Source organism: Apostichopus japonicus, chromosome 9 (genome assembly GCF_037975245.1).
Source record: "Apostichopus japonicus isolate 1M-3 chromosome 9, ASM3797524v1, whole genome shotgun sequence".
Taxonomy (NCBI): Eukaryota; Metazoa; Echinodermata; class Holothuroidea; order Aspidochirotida; family Stichopodidae; genus Apostichopus; species Apostichopus japonicus.
In genome coordinates this window covers 15,315,001-15,334,949 of record NC_092569.1, presented here as the reverse complement: position 1 = coordinate 15,334,949, position 19,949 = coordinate 15,315,001, and the positions used below count along the sequence as shown (strand labels likewise).

General features: G+C 37.2%; 2 protein-coding genes and 1 long non-coding RNA gene across 8 annotated transcripts in view; 2 read left to right on the top strand and 1 right to left on the bottom strand.

Annotated features, from left to right (window-relative positions):
• Positions 1-19,949, top strand: part of LOC139973966 (microfibril-associated glycoprotein 4-like) — a 117,869-nt gene that overhangs the window by 62,106 nt on the left and 35,814 nt on the right. For 5 of the 6 annotated variants that reach the window (XM_071980863.1, XM_071980862.1, XM_071980866.1 and 2 more), the window contains exon 6: positions 4,087-7,146. The exons of the other annotated variant lie outside the window; for it this stretch is intronic. In XM_071980863.1, coding sequence (XP_071836964.1) covers positions 4,087-4,361 — 275 coding nt within the window. In that variant the 3' untranslated portion in view covers positions 4,362-7,146. Of the gene's footprint in view, positions 1-4,086; positions 7,147-19,949 lie in introns of those variants that run through there. 6 annotated transcript variants of the gene reach the window in all.
• On the bottom strand, positions 970-3,737 carry LOC139973978 (uncharacterized). The gene is made up of 3 exons (XR_011795357.1): positions 3,255-3,737; positions 2,235-2,432; positions 970-1,797 (listed from the first exon to the last, which is right to left on the bottom strand). It is a non-coding gene; the product is annotated as an uncharacterized lncRNA (long non-coding RNA).
• LOC139973967 (uncharacterized) overlaps positions 8,428-19,949 on the top strand; it is an 18,610-nt gene continuing 7,088 nt past the window's right edge. The window contains exons 1-4 of the mRNA XM_071980870.1: positions 8,428-8,675; positions 9,688-9,759; positions 12,554-13,677; positions 16,797-17,102. Of these exons, the coding sequence (XP_071836971.1) occupies positions 8,606-8,675; positions 9,688-9,759; positions 12,554-13,677; positions 16,797-17,102 (1,572 nt within the window). The 5' untranslated portion in view covers positions 8,428-8,605. The remainder of the gene's footprint in view (positions 8,676-9,687; positions 9,760-12,553; positions 13,678-16,796; positions 17,103-19,949) is intronic.

Below are 19,949 nucleotides of genomic sequence, written 5' to 3'. Positions count from 1 at the left end.
GGACGGACGGACGGACGGACGCACGGACGGACGGACGGACGCACGGACGGACGGATGGATGGACCTCGAATTTTAGAGGTGGAATATTTGCATCCTTGACACTGAAACCAACACTGTAAACAATAGTTAGTCAATATGACTAAAAAAAATTAGTCACAACGATGCCTCTATCGACCAGTTTCTTCTAGTCATTTGACTATATAACATTAGTTTTGTGACTTATTAAATCGAGTTTTCTGACTAATTAAAATTAGTCCTACTACGATGCCTCTATCGACCAAAGCTTAGTCCAGTGACCAAAAATATTAGTCATTGCAACTGTGACTACTTATTTAGGTCACAAGACTAGTTTAATATTAAGTACTAATTAGTTAAGAAATGAGATAGTGACACACATTGTAAGTTTCATGGTAATTTTTTATTAACATTCAGTATTAATGCAAAATGTGACAAATAAGCATTCCATTAAAAGTCATCTCATAAAGAACAGTAACAAACACTAAAGGTTAAAGAACATTTAAAACTAAAATAAATATTTATGGGACAATTGGGAAAACTTAGTTTTACAAAATTGTCAAAATCTTTTCTGACAAAACATCTTGAGAATACTTATGGGATTACATTGAAATGCTCCTAAGCAATTAAGTTGGCAGTGTTCAACAGTTTTCAAACAATTAGACCCCCTGATGACCTATACCTACAATTTCTTAAAGACCCTCATTGTCCACTGACCATGCATCATTATGGGCTCCATCAGTTTCATCAAAATAGCAGCATGGAAGAGATGTGGACAGACAGAAAAAGGGAAAAATTGAGAATACACAGCTCAAAAATAGAAGTTTAGCCAAATAAATTATCTTGATTAATATTTAAATATAAATATACATAACATATATTTAACATACACAAAATAATAAAAATAATACCCCATGTTAAATCAAATGGTATAAAAAGACCTTGAGTAGCTCTATATGACCTTAGCTGTTAAAAAGGGCCAGAAAATATCCTTAAAATCATCATCTCGAATTAGGAACTTGGAAGTGATATTATTCTGAGTTTCTGACCATGGATGTGATGGTACAATATTAATGCAGAACATGTAAGTTGAATATGTTATTATCCTTGACGCAACATTAGGGTGGAACAGAAAACAAAGTAGTTAAAACAATTCTAGAAGTACTTTATCACAAACTATAAGCATGTCTTGAATGGTAGAAACGTACCTTTTAGGTCAATTTTTTGGGGTACATTTTAAATGAGGTCCCCACATTTAATCACACTAACCTCATTTAATGATTTTAATTTTTTCCAAGTACACTGAAGTCCATGTTAAAGACTTGCCCGATATATCGAACATCATTTGGCACTTTTCCTGAAGGAGAACAATCGAAGGGATGGATATAGACTCTAATAGGAGTATGTCACCTTAAGTGAGAGATGAATTTTTTTTTTTTCATAACAAAATGATACTTTTTTATAGTCGTCACAATTTAAACCACAACATATTTCAATGCAATTATCATTTTTGGTCCATAAAAATTATTTTCAGAGATTGCAGTATGCACTGTGCAGTGTGTAAATACACATATTAGCAATACTGTGTAAGCAGTAACCAGGTCTACATCTGCAACAACATTTCCAGTCACCAATTTTGATAAGCTTGACCAAGTTGGGTGCATTTATGATTCTTGCAGGTTTATTGGTATCCGGATCACAGTCCACTTGGTCTGGCTTGCCATACCTGCAGAAACATCATCCAGAGAAGGGTCAGCGGGGAGGGCTTTTTCGTCTCTGGCTCTGAAATGTGATGAAAACTACTTTTGTTTAGCTCAGCTGATTCCTCCCAAACTGACCTACAGGACATACCCCAATGTATTCCTGAACTGTTTGGAACATATTAAACTGATATTGCCTGTCACTCCAGTGCAACTGTTAAGTTACTTAGAATAAGCGAATAGAATTGAAGGTGTTCTTTTCCAAAACTGTATCATTGGGATTTGTAAACCACAGCCTAACTGTAACAGTATGTAAAGTAGTCTAAAGGAAAGCTTACTAAAATGCTATCTAAATACACAGTTCACCTCAATAGCATATCAAGTCCATTTAAAGGTTTATGCATAGGTTGTTACAATGTATTAAAGACAGGTATAGGGGACAAGAGGTAGATAGGGGGCATAATTTGTGATAAAACGTTCAAATTTGTTGCTTGTCAAAGAACAACAACGTCAAATTACCTTATTCTCCATGGGTGGCAAGCACTGGTTCCTATAGTTACTACAGTAGATCTCCCATGGAAGTATCAGGATATCTATTTCTGCTGTCAGAGTTGTTTGGAATTTGTTGTTACCTCATCTAACCAGTTGAGTCCATTAATACCACAACCTTCAAAGTATATAGCTGTGAATGCTGAGGACTTGGCACATCAATTTTCTCTGAAAATTGACAAACAACAGGAAATTAATGATAGGCTGAGTAGGCTCAAAACTCCTTGATACACATATGCAGGAGCAGAAAATGCATACCTTTGTGGATTATTTGCTAAATAAGACTCAAAACACTCTCTGTCAAGGGTATTAGCACTCAGCAGCCACTCCACTTAGGCTACAGAACCCTACAACATTGTGCTACAGCTGGTGTAGACTTGGTCTAGGAAGTAGGATACTTACATAGCGCCACTATGAACCTGAGGCCTAGGCCTAAGCTAACAACATTATGGGTATTTCATGCATTGAAACTGAGTTTTGTCCTTATTTAAACACCAGGTACTTCCAACTTTAGCAAAAATAACCTAAAATATGAGTACCATGTACTTTAGCCTACAAGAGCAGAAGGTATGTACCACGCCGAAGATCTTCAGTAGAGTGCACGAAATGCAGACCGGGTTGGTGGTCGACGAAGTGTCTAGAAACTTGACGTATGCTAGCCTACACCACAGGCGCTCGAAACATTATAGAATATAGGCCTAGTATACTAGCTAATAATACACATTTATATAAAATATGTCGTTATAAGTGTGTATTACTGCTACTATAGTACTATACATCTACGAGCGCATGTGGGCTACACTAGGTAGACTAAACTCCTAGCCTAGCTTCGTCCTAGCGTTAGCAACAGTTTTGCTTACTAAGGCCTAACGTTATAATTTTACCCATACTTTCCAGCCAAACATATTGCGGATATTCAAACCTTCCTTGAACAATATGTCAATTGTGTCAATTATTATTTATTAGAATTTCAGTTGTGATTGAACTTACCTAACTGACGACATTTTGAAACTGCTTCTGACAATTTGTTAAATGATTAAGAATCTTCTTATTTTGTTGATGGCCCTGTTCTATGTGCAGTTAGGCAATGGCCGCAATGTACGACGTACGACGTACCACGTACGTGCATACAGTATACATGTAATCGCCGGCCGTCGTCTGAATTTTTGATCTCTGATCAGCTGAGCACACGGTATTCTACGGTACGATGATTGGATAAAAATAATGACGTCATTGGTCAAAGCTGAAGGTTATAGAAAGTAAACAAACAGAATACTAGAATATTCTCGTCACGCTTACATACATGACATGCATAGTGAGTGTCAACAAAGTTCGTACAAATTTATGTGACTAATTTATGTTAGTCGAACGACCATGCAAATTGGTCTGCAACTAACGAATTGGTAATGACTAGCTAACTCTAGTCACTGTGACTAGATTTTTGCCATTCGTGACTAACTAATGTTTACAGTGAATGACATCATAAGTTCTGCTTAAATCTTCAATAGTAGAGATTTCAACATTTGTTAAGTTCCTTTTCCATTACCAAAAAAGAACATTGTATAAATAAAGAAAAACATTGAAGCAGGTGTGGCTGGATGACGTCATAGTTAGACATGATCCAGTCTCCAGCCTTGTGTCCTTTATCTTTACAATCATTCCATAGCAATTTTGTGATTTTCACCATTTTGCCACGGTTTGGTTAATAGTTTCCTTACTGCGGTCTAGGTTTCTCCCCCACCCCTACCCTCTCTCTCTCTATCTTTCTCATTTCTTTCTTAAACTCATTTAATATTTCTTCTTCTTTTGTGCGTGTTAACAGGGAAGGATGCTCTTCACCATCACATGAAAAAACAATTTAGTACTCACGACCGAGATAATGATGTCAACGTGGAGAAAGACTGTGCAAGTTTAAAACATGGTGGCTGGTGGTACGGCCACTGTTGTACGGCCAATCTCAACAGTGATTATAACGTTGACCACATTACACCCTCCTCTACGGAATGTTGCGGTAGAGAAACCTCTGTCTGTTGGAAATACCTATCTGGCCCCGACCATAATCTCAAATACACGGAGATGAAGATTCGACCAGTGTAATATATAACATTCGTACCAATACCGTTATGTATCACTCTATGAAGAAAAGAAGGACGGATGATCAAAATGATTTTGTTTCCTTAATACTATTCAACTTAATCACATTATAGCTTACATTTCACGGGCTATAATCGACGGTCGTTGGGCAAATCTTCTTGTTTGTATAAAAAAAAAAATTACTAAACTTTTTGACGCATTTTCTCATCTGAAAAAAAAATGTTGACAGAGTGCTGACGTTTTATTTCGAAGATTCTACGCTTTTTACGGCTATATTTAGTGACGTTTTGTCAATCTTGAGATATCTTAACTAAATTGTTCGATATTTCATCGCAAACTTTTGACGTTTCATACCAATTTAGGACATTTAGCCAGGGCGTCAATCCCAATTGAAAAGAGTTGGGAGGGGTGGGCGGCATAAATGACTGAACAAGGATCAAATTGAAGGAGTGTGCGCGTAGCTCAGCGCCTTAGTGCAAAGCCTTATCGGGTCCCTGAATGTGGTCTAAGGGCGAAGCCCGGCGGGGTCCATAGGCGGACACACATCCAGATTTCTGAAAAGTTGCTTCTGTTTGGTCCCTGAATTTGATATGCCAGTAATCAATATATAGTAACAAAAGTCACATCTGACGAGTGATAAGACTTACATTAAGACAGACTTATATATTTAACATCCGGGTGTAACTTAGGGTCATTTTCATGATTAATAACATTGAAGCCAAAAGCAAAAACGGAAACATTCTTCAAGTTTGCACACCAGAATAGCATCATCTTGTTATATACAGATGTCTACAACATGCACACATATGGTATCATGGCACATTTAAAACACACTATTGGGGTATCTGGGTATTGCTAACCAAACTGAAGGCACAATATTATATTGACATGTAGTGTTATATTGTTTGTACGTGATAATACAACATACCATAAAATATGAAAATATTATACTGGAAAGAAAATTAGCGAAATCTGCAGGCTTCCATTATCTGCTGACTTAGCATATAACCTAAGCGGCTTATGGGCGCGGCTCCTCATTTAAATTACGCTATCATTAAAATCCTTTATTCTTATTTCAAACAAGTTGAAAATTTTCATTTCTCATAGGTGGGGGTGGGGAGGGGGGTTCAGCAGATGAGATTAAATTATTATCAACTACTAATCTCATAGCACAATGTTTGAGCTCCTGTTATGCGATACACGAGTCATTTTGAGCCTGATATGGGCCTAGCGCCTAAGCGAGTCAGTCACTAAACCTTGGGGTACATTGATATTGTGCCCCCCCCCATTACCCTTCATAAAGTGGGGGACATGCTCCCTGTCCCCCTCCCAATGATTGACGCCCCTGCTTTTAGCTCCACATGTTCCTCCTTTCTCTCTCTTCCAAGTTTGACTTGTTTCTTCTAAATTTTAACGTTTTATCACAAGATTCCCTATACGTGTTGTTTAAACATTTGGATAGAATATCTTGACATTTACATGTTTTAACTATAAAATTTCAACATTTTATCTGGAAATTTGATATTGTATAATAAATTTGCGACGGTTTACAAAAAAAAAAAAAAAAATTGGCGTTCTAGATCGAAATTAGTTTTCCTTTATCTCAAATTCCGATGTGTGAACCCCAAATTTCAACGTTTTATCATAAAATCTTATTATTTTATGCCTTTATTAGATGTTTTATAACAAGAAAAAAATAATAATAATCACAAAAAAGCGAAATTGTTTTACTTTAACATCACGGCTCGGGCATACCAAAATGACATATAACGGAAACCAGATGGGTTATCCTACAACATTATAGAACATCAACGCCAAAGGTCACGTGATCAGAGGAGGTCGCTGAACAAACTTGTCTGAAATTGTGCGAACTCCTCCCAAAACGTAAACCTCATGATGGTACCCCCCCCCTCCCCTTTCTTCGTCACCGCAGTGCATGTATGGCGCATGAAGATATTTCGCAACTAGTTGAATGAGCAGAACCAAACTGCAGTTCCCACCCTGTAGGCAGAGATATCAAATCCACGAATTACTTCACTCAACAACACTTCAAAAGCACTTATTTTGAATGGGTCAATAGTAATAAATATGTTTCCTAGCGTCATTTTATTAAAGTACATACATAAATTGCTGAGCTTCGTCACTTGGGCATAGGCCTATACTTCATTTTGTAAGAATAACCAGAGGTTATGGAAGCAATCTCCGTTTTTAATTTTTTTTTTACTTATTTGTTTAGCCTACGCCGTAGCATGGTTCACTCGTCGCCTGCACCTTTAAAAATGTCTCCTTTATGAGTAAATATGAAAACATAAAAAATTGTTACTGATAATATCTGCAACGGAAGCAAGTACTGAAAAAAATTAGACATCCGTTTTTGTTATAATATATCATTGTAAGATTTACCATTTTGACCCATTGTATAGCTTATTCGATAGTCTATGAATTAATTTGAACGTCGGTTTATGAAATAAAAGTCAAAAGTTAATAAAACTGAGAATATTAGTTTGTATGGTTACTAGTTTATTTCAGTATGCTATGACGACGAAACAACAATACCCTTCTTTAAGTATTAGCTAATTAACACACTATAATACTGATTGACTTCTTCTCATTATTATTTTTCGCTCCTGTGCAGCTATTATTATCTTAATAAAATCGTAAACAACGTGGAAAATATTATTTCTTTCCATATTTTCCGGCTACGCTTTCTCCCTTTTTATCTTAATTTGGGGATTTGGTTAAACTGTTCATTTGCTGTATGTAGATATAGAATAAATGGATTTATGTATCCTGTACTTTTATGGTTTTATTTTTGTGTGTTTTTGGTTGTTTCCATTTTGAAGACAACCCAATTGGGAACTCTTTTTACAAAAATTATGATCCCTAGAGAAAGGCATTACGTTTTCACTTAATGTAATTAAATAGTTGAAATTATTGTCATAAGCATTTCGTGCTAGTAAATTTGTCAAGGGCGTAGGAACCGGGGGGATTGGGGGGGCGCTAGCCCCCCCCCAGTGAAAAATGTGGAGGGGCGGAAGAATCATTCCGCCCCCCGCTTCGCAAGTCAGAAAACTCCTTTTTCATTTCCAAATGAGAAAAAAAATCTCATTTGGAGCACCAAATTGCATCTAAGGCCAGGTGAAAATACAAAATTAAGTTTACAAACTTGAGTGGGTGTTGAAGTGTGCTATATTGCACCAAATTGCATCTGAGGCCACCTGGAAATGCAAAAAATTTCCCCTCCCCCAGGCCGTCCATCAGTCTTCAGCCCCCCCCCACTCAAAAGTACCTTCCCACGCCACTGAAATTTGTTGTAGTGATACTTTGGGCTGAGTCGTATACAGTTAAAGCAACACTTTGGGTTGTTTGTGCTACAATCTGCCCATCGTTGTACCATATATGAACGAATTGGAAACATATTTTTTCTTCATTAACATTTGTACAACCGCTATCCAAAACGCCCCTCTTGAATTTTCAAGGTATTGGTAGGCCTATAGTAAAAAAAATTCTCAGTTTGTACCTTGAGCAGAGAGTCCTGACAACTCCTAGACATGAGTAGACTTGAAGCAAACAGGTGTGACGTCATAGTTGCAAACTGGCAGCAAAACGTTTATAATTTTCACTTTTGTGGTTTTGATCTTGCCATGGGTTGGACAGGGTTCCACCTTTTGCTTCATAGTGGATGGGAAGCTACCATTACTGCCAATTAAATGTAGCGATATTATTCGAAATTACATCATTATTAAAGGAAAACATAAACCATTCAAATGTTTGCATCATGTTCACATTTATTATATGCAAACCATGTTAACTACATTATGTTGTTATCCCGAAAATGAAACATTAGAGTCCAATATAAAATTCACCAGAATACTTTAATAAATTATATAAAATGGATCCCAAAAGCCTGGATTTTTTGTTTCCTACTGAATATTCAATGAAACTGTGTATACCTATATGTTGACACCTTTTGCAGCAGGAATGCTCACTGTAAGGTCGACAATGCGCATGATCGGTAAACCGTAATTGTTTAAAACTCATTATGACTAGCGATTGGTGGACTCTTGAATTGCAGCCGATGTAGGCCTATCTGCATTTTGTGCTCCATGGTTAGACAGATATATTGGCTTGGAATCCTCAAAGGGCTTTGGCGTATACTTACAATCTTATCTCCGCAAGGCTTATTGCTTCTATGACAAATTGAGTTTCTGGTTTTAGCGTTTTTTTCTCAAATCAAAGAAGGAGAAATGGAACTGTGCACTTCCATGAACGTCAAATATTTGTTATTTATTCTCCTTGGAGTCAGTTGCTACAGAGGTAAGCCTATAACATATTACTTTACTTAATTATACTAATAGTTATTATTATAAAGGCCTTCAATATCGTTCATAGATAGTTCATGGTACATCCCAGCATGTAAAACAAACATAATCAGCTACTTTAGAGTAAGTATAGCTGTATTTGTACTTTAACGTTTCCCAACACAGTATACGATATATGGGCTTAAACATATACTGTTCCTTAACGGTAACATTTCTACCACACGAATTGTGTCGTTTCTCGATAAACTTTTTAATTATACAAATTTAATTATGCAGGTCGGAGGGGGGGGGGGGGGCTATAGAATTCAGTTAGTACCGGCAAAGTGGCACATTTCTCGCAGGCTGGGATCTTAGATAAATGATAGACTGCTAGACGCTGAAAGGTTTTGTACATGGAGCCAAAATAAAGATGCAAACAACTTAAAATCTTGTTTATATTTGTTTGTATACTTGTACACATATCTTGTTGTTAACGAACATTCCGTCAATGTATCTAATTAATTAACTATACCTCGGACGAAACAACCACCTTTCGAAATCAACGGGAAATTTGCGGGTCCAACCGCAGCGGCGCATCGGTTCCTATAGCCGGTATATGCCAATCCGTTCCTGACACATGCAATAAGTATGTGGAATCCTTTAATATTCTTACCTTGTCGAATCAAGGCAAAGGCCTCACATGAACTGACTATCTCTAAACCTGATATGTGTCCTGTTGTGAGCAAAACTTAATAAAATTGTTATCAAAAAGTGTCCTATTGGAGCAAACTTAAGAAAATAAGTGCCTTCAATATTTGAAAAAAAAAAATCAAACGCTGTCTCTCTGAGTCTGTCCCCCTCTCCCCCCCCCCCCCTGCGCTCCCAAATGGAACCCTCGACCGTCGCCCCTGACATTTTTCTGATTTGAACATATCATATATATTGTTATTCTGCTTTAGATTTCTATTTAAATATAACCAGTTTCAAACTATAGGCAATAATAGTTTCCATCCTTCTTATTTATCCAGGAAGAGTTGTAGATGGTCAAGTTATGGGGTCCTTTAAATGCACACCTAAAAACCCGTCGATTCCTCCTGCAGGTAAGGCAAAGGAACGATTTGAAATAGACTACTTTTATGTTCAAATAGAAATGAATGACAATCGTGTTCAAGTAATGTAATACATGATGTACGCTCTGTGTATATGGTATATACTTTAAGCAGACGTTCATTCATACTTAGTAAAGATTCCTAAATCCTATTGGTCCGTGGTTAATCCTGTGAGTAACGCACGGTAAAATTACGGGGCATCACTTTAATAAATCGTTGGTTATATGTAACCAAAAATGTTTTGTTTTATGATTTTTCCCCCACACAAATGGTAGTGTATGAATGAACGGGGTTAATCAATGGTCTAGCGTGCGTTACTCACATGATTAATGCACTCCGGGTGTTAATGCTATCGCTGGATGCACTCGGGCTCCGCCCTCGTGCATCGCTTGCATAATCCCCCGATCGTGCATTAATCCTGTGAGTAACGCACGATAGACCGTTGATTAACCCCTTATTGTTCAATCAAATAAAACACACAGGTCAGTACACAAATTACTGTAGAGAAATCATAAGGGTTTCTATCTTAGACAAAGATTTTTAGGAGAAAAAATAGAGTTGATATGTGACATCTCAAACAAAACTTTACGATAAAAGAAAACGAAATAATAAGTGCAGCTAAATAATTTCTTATTTCTGTTTCGATTGTGATCTGCTTTAAAAGTTAAGACATGTCTGTAATACGCCTTCAAAAATACACACATCATGATACCGTATATACTTCTCCTCAATGCAGAGTGTGAATTTTGTTTTAATTAGACTTCCAAACAGCCGTTCTTTTCAACAATTATATCAACATCGTACATATGGGAGTTATATCAAATACGCTACTTATATTTATCCATGAAACAGTGTAAAAATCCACGCAAAACGTAGGGTACCAAGAAAAGTATTTCCCATTGTTTTTTGTTTTTGTTTTTTGTATTGTCTTTTCTTTTTATTGCTGTCTTGGTATTGTTACCATATGCAGGCACTTGACCAAATATATGTTACTGTTGGTTTGGACAAAAAACAAAACAAAGAGAGATCCCAATGCATTTTTCTGTATGATACCTCACATTAAATTTCTGCTTCCTGTAAGATACGTCTTTCTTTTATTCTTCTTTTTTATTGCATCACAATTAACATCACAATTCAACAAAAAGGACAAACTTGTATAATGAAGCGTAAAGAGCACCCATACAAAAGGCGGGTACTGTAGGCAAAGAAAAATTACAATTAATATAATATCTCATCTAATGTTCCACTAAGATATGTCTACTCTGAAATATTTTACATGATGATTCGGTCCCACCCACGACCCCCACCGCCCCCACCCCAAATGCTTTGGCCAATAAAACAAAACTATGTAAACTGTATACCTCTAGAAAGAAAAAAAAGCAACTAGCTTTTAATTTTCAAATATTCCTGTAACACATTGCCCCAGTCCACCCAACCTATAGGGTTGTCATCATGGGCAAGATAACTAAACAACACGTTCCTAGAAATCTCGGATAAATGCCTGGATTATGATAAGCCGACTTGATATTAAAAAAATGCTACCTAATCTATGTCGTTCAGCCTCTTCGATTAACGAGTGTCCGTTGTTTTTTGTTTTTTTCAAAAGGATATTTGTTTTTAAAAAAAAAAACATATTGATGTATCTTTGTTTGTTAAATCTTGTGTTAAACGATCTTATAATATACAAAGCATTGCACTGTTAGTCATGAGGTAACCAATTGCGAACAGGGACATAGCTACAGCATAATTGGCTTGAACTTTCAATATCTGGAAAATCTCTTAAAATAATTGAAGCTGATCACACTCTTGACAGGATCATTCTGATTTCTGCAGAGTTGTTAATAATAATACAGACTATTTCTAATATATCTAATTTTAGGCTTACATTAGTACAAGATTTGAAGAAATTCGAACTTATACAAATAACCGAAATCTTGTTTTGTTTCTAACTCCTTGTACAAAACATAAATAAATTTGAAAAATACTAAAAACTAACGTATACAATTGTCGGGATACGGCCAATTGGAGTTCGATTTAGCACCTTAGCTTACTAATTACCCGGTATAGCATATTTAGGTATAAAGAACTGAAAACCCTGTCCGTATTAAGCTGCTGAAAATTTCCATAGCAACGTCCCTGAATGAAAAGTATGGTATACCATAAATCCTTACAAATATAATGATGGTCTCAAGCAGTACATTGTGCGTTGAACTTTCTAGTTAATCAACCATGGAGGAGGTATTTATTATTTATTACCAAGATCCATTCGTAAGACTTAGATTAAACTGATGGGTTTTTGTTCTTTACTTCATGTAAGGGGGTATGCAATACTCTTCCGTGTAGAGTGAGAAAACGTAAAATAATGAGCAAATATTGCATGGACTCGGGTGTAGTTCTTTCATGTTTCATGGATATTGTTTTAATAATCGTAGTTCTTGGTATGTTAAAGATGACACGGAACATTGTTTCATTGGTGCTTCAAACTATTAATAGTTTTCATGTGAGTGATCTAACCATAAACGTGTTACACTTAAACCTAACATTCACATGGCAAAGATACTATCCTTATCATCTCACGTTAGGCTTATGGATCACGTGATCATTTGTCCTTAGTATAACTGTAAAACCAACCAGGTGGTTGCTATGGGAAAACCTATACAAATACCATTGTTTAAAAGAAGAAGAAAAAGTTCAAGAAAAACTTGGCAGTATCCACGATAAGAAAGGGTTTATGAATGAAGTAACAATATCACTTTTGTTTTTCATCCACTCAATAATCATACAGACAGGCATGACACCGACTCCTCCCCAAGCGACACCATCTCCACTTCAACTGACACCCCCTTCACTTCAACTGACACCACATCCTCCCTAATCGAGACCACCTCCACTTCAGGTGCCATCATACCCTCATCAACTGACATCTCTTCTTCAGATGACACCGACTCCTCCCCAAGCGACACCATCTCCACTTCAACTGACACCCCTTCCACTTCAACTGACACCACATCCTCCCTAATCGAGACCACCTCCACTTCAGGTGCCATCATACCCTCATCAACTGACATCTCTTCTTCAGATGACACCGACTCCTCCCCAAGCGACACCATCTCCACTTCAACTGACACCCCTTCCACTTCAACTGACACCACATCCTCTCAAATCGAGACCACCTCCACTTCAGGTGCCATCATACCCACATCAACTGACATCTCTTCTTCAGATGACACCGACTCCTCACCAAGCGAGACCATCTCCACTTCAACTGACACCCCCTCCACTTCAACTGACACCACATCCTCTCAAATCGAGACCACCTCCACTTCAGGTGCCATCATACCCACATCAACTTACATCTCTTCTTCAGTTGACACCGACTCCTCACCAAGCGACACCATCTCCACTTCAACTGACACCCCCTCCACTTCAACTGACACCACATCTTCTCTAACCAAGACCACCTCAATTCCAGGTGCCATCATACCCACATCAACTTACATCTCTTCTTCAGATGACACCGACTCCTCACCAAGCGACACCATCTCCACTTCAACTGACACCCCCTTCACTTCAACTGACACCACATCCTCTCAAATCGAGACCACCCCCACTTCAGGTGCCATCATACCCGTGTCAACTGACATCTCTTCTTCAGTTGACACCGACTTCTCCCCAGTCGACACCATCTACACCTCAACTGACACCATATCCACTTCAACTAACACCGACTCCTCACCAATCGACACCAGTTCAATTAACACCATCTCGTCTTACAATGACGAGTTTCATAATACCATTATTCCTGTCTGCGATGACGGGATGGTGAAATGTTACAATGGAAGTCGACTTGGCTGTGCGATGCTTGAGAAATGTGTATGTAATCTTACAACTGCAGACACCATCATTTTGGTGAGTTTTAAAAGTAATTAATTTATGAATGACATCGTGTTGATCTTCATTGAGGTTCAAAAACAAAACAAATGAATGAATAGGAGAGACGACTTTAAAAAAGAATAATCCCGAGGCAAAATGTATTTTAGACTTATTCAAGAAAAGAACATATTTTAAACATCTTGATGAAATTTGCAATAAATTCCTTTATTTATCGTTTTCGAAACCCTTTTTGAAATTGAGGTGTTTTTTTTATACCAAAAGTGATCATGAATGCAAACAGGTATGGTGCCATAGATTCACACACAGACCAATTTCTAATAGACTTTACACCTTCATTGAAATTTTCTTCAAACTATGGGTCGATTTAAGAACACATGACTTATATACAGCCATTTGAGGATATTGATTACATCAGATTCCCTATACAGAAAAGTTTGAACTCCAACCCAAGTTCAAGATGATAAATTTAAAAAAGGAATTAAAGGAAAAGAAAAAAAAACATTTGCTGTAGGTAAACAATTGTGCAACTATATATATATTTCATTTATTTATTTATTTGTTTGCCACAAAAGTACAAAGTGGAGGAAGTCTTCCATAAAGCTTAAAAGCTTAACAGTGTGGAAGACTCCCTGAAGAAAGAAAAGAAAAGAAAAGAAAAAACAAAATATATATATATATGTGTGTATGAATACATACATAGATATAAGTACAAATTAAATGTTCAATATACATATATAGTAATTACATACAGGTATAATTTAGTTTTAGTCAGTAACTAGCTATTATTTCCTTACAAAACCACTTCTTAAAGGATGTGACTGACTTTTTACTCTTTAAATCGTTCATTAGAAGATTCCATGTTTTTGTTGCACGGTTTGTAGGCTTAAAGTTCCAATGGTGGTATTGTAGAGATTATAGTGGGCATGATTAACATGCCTCGTGTTATGATTATGTACATCTCTGTTACTGGTTAAAAAATTGTCAAAGGCAGCTGGTAGTAATCCATTCCAGGTCTTGTAGGCAAAAAATGCAAGCTTAACTTTAATGAGATCGTGCAATTTTAGTAACTTGAGTTTCTTAAATAGGGGACTGGTGTGCTCACGTGGGGCTGAGTGTGTTATGTGGCGAATGGCTGCCCTTTGGAGTATTATAAGATTGTTAAGGTTGGTGTTGTATGTACCAGACCAAATAATGGAACAATAAGTGAGATGCGGGACAACCAGGGTCTGGTATAGTGTTCTGAGTATGTTTTCCATATAACATGTAGGAATTGCATGCACCTTTAAACATCAGGATAATGCCTCCCATTCTGTTCTCATTTGTTTTCATTAGTTCAAAAAGAAATTGTGCTCTAGGCTAATAAAAAACAAAGGAAAACCAGTCGTCTGAAAACACACGGGTACTATGCTGAAATATCTACAGGATAAATTACGTTATTGTTTACTGGCACATGTTTGATTCGAAAATAACTAACTGTTGACCATATAGTTGAACGTTAAGCTATAATATGTTCATTTGTGGTCTTGCTATACTAACGAAATTCTCCAAATTCTAGGCCTGATTTTAAAATGTGAATACCGTTATGAATTGAGAGAGGTGACATTTACTTTTTATCGAACAAAAGATAGCAATAAGCATTATCAAGTTTTGATAGTTTCATTATTATTTCTACTCACGAATTTTAATTAATTATTAATAATTTAAATATATTATATGACAATAGTATAATATAGAGACTGTTATAAACCAAAAGTGACTGGCATGCATAGGCGAAGGAGGCGGGGTGTGGGGGGGGCTGGAAAGGGGATGCAGTCACCCAAACAAAATATTTTTGTGAAAATTCGGGCAATATGCTGAGAACTTTTCGGGCACCTACTGAAAGAAAAATAAATTGTAATGTGTTTTTCAATGGTTAAACTAATATTATTATGATCATGATTATTGTAACGACTTCCCCAAAAATTCTAACCAATTTGGAAGGGCAAATAAATTGTATGTAATTGGCATGTGATGTAATAACCGATGCATGCCTGTATGATATGCACATTAACATGTTGCGGGAAAAAATGTGGTTATATTTTTCGGGCAAGTCGTTACAGCCCCCCCCCCCCAAATCAAATTGGGCTCCTACGCCTATGCTGACATGTGATGAAGGCAGGGACGCGACCACCATGTTTGTTATGGGGGGGGGGTGGGCAAGATGTTATGTCGTCCTAGGAAGGAGACGGGGGCTGGGGTGATTTGATAAAAGTGAGGGCGCCGTAATGCAAAATGATGTTACTGTGTAAACACCTTTAAAGAAGCTTCAACTGTTAAAGTTGTACTTAAGTTATACATACATTTTAATTGTTTACCCAGTTTTTACTGAACGGTTATGATTTCTTGTTTGTAATATGCTGCCTATCTATGTGTGTGAGGGCTACCACATCCTAGGATGTTGGGGGGGGGGCTTAACCCACTTAGATGTAAACGTGGTTCTGTCCTATGTAAGGGAGTTGTTGATTTCGAATAGTTGACATGTCCGTTGCGTGGTTAACCAACCATAAATACAGATCAAATTTAATCAACGTAGAGAGGGATGTAAAATTTGTTGCAGCAAGAGTAGGCTCATATGAAATTACCTTTACATGACCCATTAATCAAGAATACCTTTACTCAAATTGCGCTAATTATTTTAAAACAAGAAAAAAGTTGACATGAGAATAGTGGCAATTATGTACCAGGGGGCAACCACGTCTACTTTTGGGGGAGGGTATTAAGGAGCTCAGCTGCCCCCCCCCCCCGTCCTACCCGTTCCCCCTACGGACAAAATATTAAAAACGAACAGTGATCAGTACATTCCCCCTCCCCCACCCCCGTGTGCAATCCCCCCGTTAGAAAATGGTGACTGATATCTGCGTCGACTGTCTGGAAAATCACCATATGCCTCCATAGTTATAAGTCGACGGATATATTTTATTATGCCCCCCTCCCATCCCTCCCCTCACCCTTCCTCACCTTCCCCCTACACTCCTTCATCACCACCTTCCCCCTCCCCTTCCCAGAAATGATAGATAATTAAAGATCTCTACGTGCGTTTGATAATTTAGAGTTAATAATTGGACTGTGCCGTTTTCGCCTCCTTCCTTTCTCAGTTTGGTGGGTTCTATGTCAACGATGACTGTACGCGCAGGGCTCGCTGTATCCATGGCAACGTCACTTGGGATGACGAATACTTTTGTAGCTCTAATGCAAAGTGTGAGGAAAGAGACAATGTTCGCCGATGTTACTGCGTGGGTGGTTACCATGGTGATGGAAAGACATGTACACGGCACACCAACTGTCAAGATGCATATAATGCTGGCAAAAGAGACGGTGGTACCTACATTATTAAACCAACTATCTGGCTTGGATCACCATTTCCAGTTTATTGTAACATGACTGACGGAGGAGGATGGACGGTAATCCATAACTGACCCTATTTCACATGTTTATTTCTATCAATGGCCTTTAATGAATTTAAAACAAAACGATTGGCTATATATATATATATATATATATATATATATAATATATATATATATATATATAAATAATATATATATATATACATATATATATACATATATATACATATATATATAAATACATATATATATGCACATATATATACACATATATATATATAAATAATATATATACATATATATAATATAATATAATATAATATAATATATATATATATATAATTGAAACTGTAGTGAGTTGGAAAATCCAGAACAGTGAAAAATCTTCCAGACTCCACCGGGATTCGAATTTATTTTGGAAAACTGAAGTATGGTGTTGAACTATACTGCCTCACAATGTGACAGCGCTGATACAAAATGATTAAAGACCAAATATGGAGGCAATTTTTTGTTTTGAGATTTTCCATTAATTTAGGAGTTTACATACCCATAATCAACATGTGTAAAAAATAATCTTCGAAAACCTACAATAACCCATCAAAAACGACCACGAAAATGGACATTTTGGGTAGTCACGTGACATGAACCTCTGGAATGTCTGAAAACAGAGATTGACCCAAAGGAGCCTCTGGTCACCGTGTGACGTCAAAGTTTGTATACCGCGAAAATCAAACGCTGATATTGGCACTGTTTGTACACAGATAGCGAACAATTGTACTGTTTTTGATTTCCAATTTCGAGCGTTTTAAAAGCTGTTAGCTTAAAACAAGAACACATGAAGGTTAACAACAAGTTTTAAGACAATTATAGGCAGAAATTTTAGTTAAATTGCTTATTTTATTAGCAAAATTTCCACTCAAATGGAGGCATCTTTTACATAGCGTAGCGTCAATAGGTCCGTACGGTACAATATACTTACATAGTACTTATTTATTATTTTATTAACCTTTAAAAGGGTGACTCGGTTAGCCAAAGCTAATCTTCCCCGAGGCCCTAAAATACAATCAATATAAAAAGAATAATATTATAAAACAATAAACAAAGAGTAAGACTATTAAACATACAAATATACAACAGTAAATCACAAAACTGTAAAATGGGTATAGAACATAAAAGCGTAATGAGATGATTAAGACTTGAAAAATTCATTGACTTACTCGTTTTAATATCCAAAAGTATACAAACACAGAAAAAGTATCCTGTCAATAAACAAATTTAGCAGTGAATATCCTAATCCACGTTTCTTGTTCAATCCTGGGCGAAAAACTACCGTGAGTCTGTGTAATTCCATAGAGTTAGGTCTAGTTGAAACAGCTATTTACACATGCTGTGAGCCAACGCCGGCGAGAGTTGTAACTAACTACCGTACATGTACTAACAATGCTATACCCTTGGCACGGTATATATATACGGTCATCTCTTACAGTAAATGTATTACTGTCAATTGCGTGATATAATGTTACATGTAAGGACGTCCAGGGCGTGTTTACGGTCAATTTCACATTAGCTATGTCCGACCATGGTCCGACACAGCTATTGACAGTATATAATTTTCACAGAATGAGACATTTGCAGCATACACAGAAGCAGGGTCATGCATGTGGACTCATGGGCATGAGATACTCCGGGTGCTGAAAAATCTTTCCGCGTGGATCTCAAAAAATTGATCCAAAGTCTGCGGCGTTTTACGTCGGTTCTTTTACTCGGAAATCTAAAAAAGCTGATGCTTTTGTTGGATGAGGTATAACTGCAACCTCCAACAACACAGAATTGTGACATTTTGAGGAAAAAGGAGTAATATCGTTGATGTTTTTGGCAGCTCAAGTATACGGCTTTACACACTAAAAGTATAGTTGTGAGTGAGGTATACAAACGTTGACGTCACATGGTCACCTGATGTCTTAGGAATGTTTCAGGAATGTCTGAAATAGAAGCTGACTTTTCGTCCCATTTTTCACTTATTTAACGTCCGAAATTGGTAAAGTTAATTACAGCAATGTAATTGGAGTCAGTTAAGGATTACATACATGAAAAATGGTGGGATTTTATGTTCATCGAAAAGTCTCCATAGTTGGTCTTTAATTACGTCGTGTGGGCAGTGCAGATCGGTCGGGAAATTTCTATGTTTATAACACTCCCCCCCCCCCCCCACACACAGACACATCATTAGGTTTTCATTTCCCTTTCAGTCTATTACCATGTATATAAGAGTACATAATTCTCCCCCCCCCTCCTCCCTCCACCGACGTCGGGCAGTTGTTAACATATTTTAGAAGAACTGTATTGAGAAGTTGCCCTTTTATTGAGAGACACTCAAAGACTTGAATTGGTGCCGTAGAATGTACAGAGAGTCCATTTTTGGTTTCGATGAAATCGTAACCTATGCATTCATGCAGGCGGAGAGTGTGTGTATGTGTGTGTGTGTGTATGTGTGTGTGTGTGTGACGCCTGGCTTGTAAACACGGTATCTCAAGTAGGGAAGCTTGGACCAATCTAATATTTGGTGTATATGAGTACCACATTTAGTAGATGTGCCCTATTTTTTGTGGTGCCTGTGAAGGTCACCAAAGGTCAGTTAGAGGCCAAAAACCAAAATATTAAAACAAGCAATAACTCCCATTGACAGGATCCGACATGGTTGATATTTTGGGACCAGTTGTGAATGGGGTAAGGGATCATTTCAAAACATAACTGTCATGTGATCCAAGGTCAACAAAGGTCAATCAGGGGTCAAAAACTAGTATTTTTGCAATAACTTGAGAACCAAATGTCCGTGAAGGTTGGGAGTAACGCTATTGTAATCAGGGAGTCGACCCGCATCTAGGTGACCTTTGACCTCAG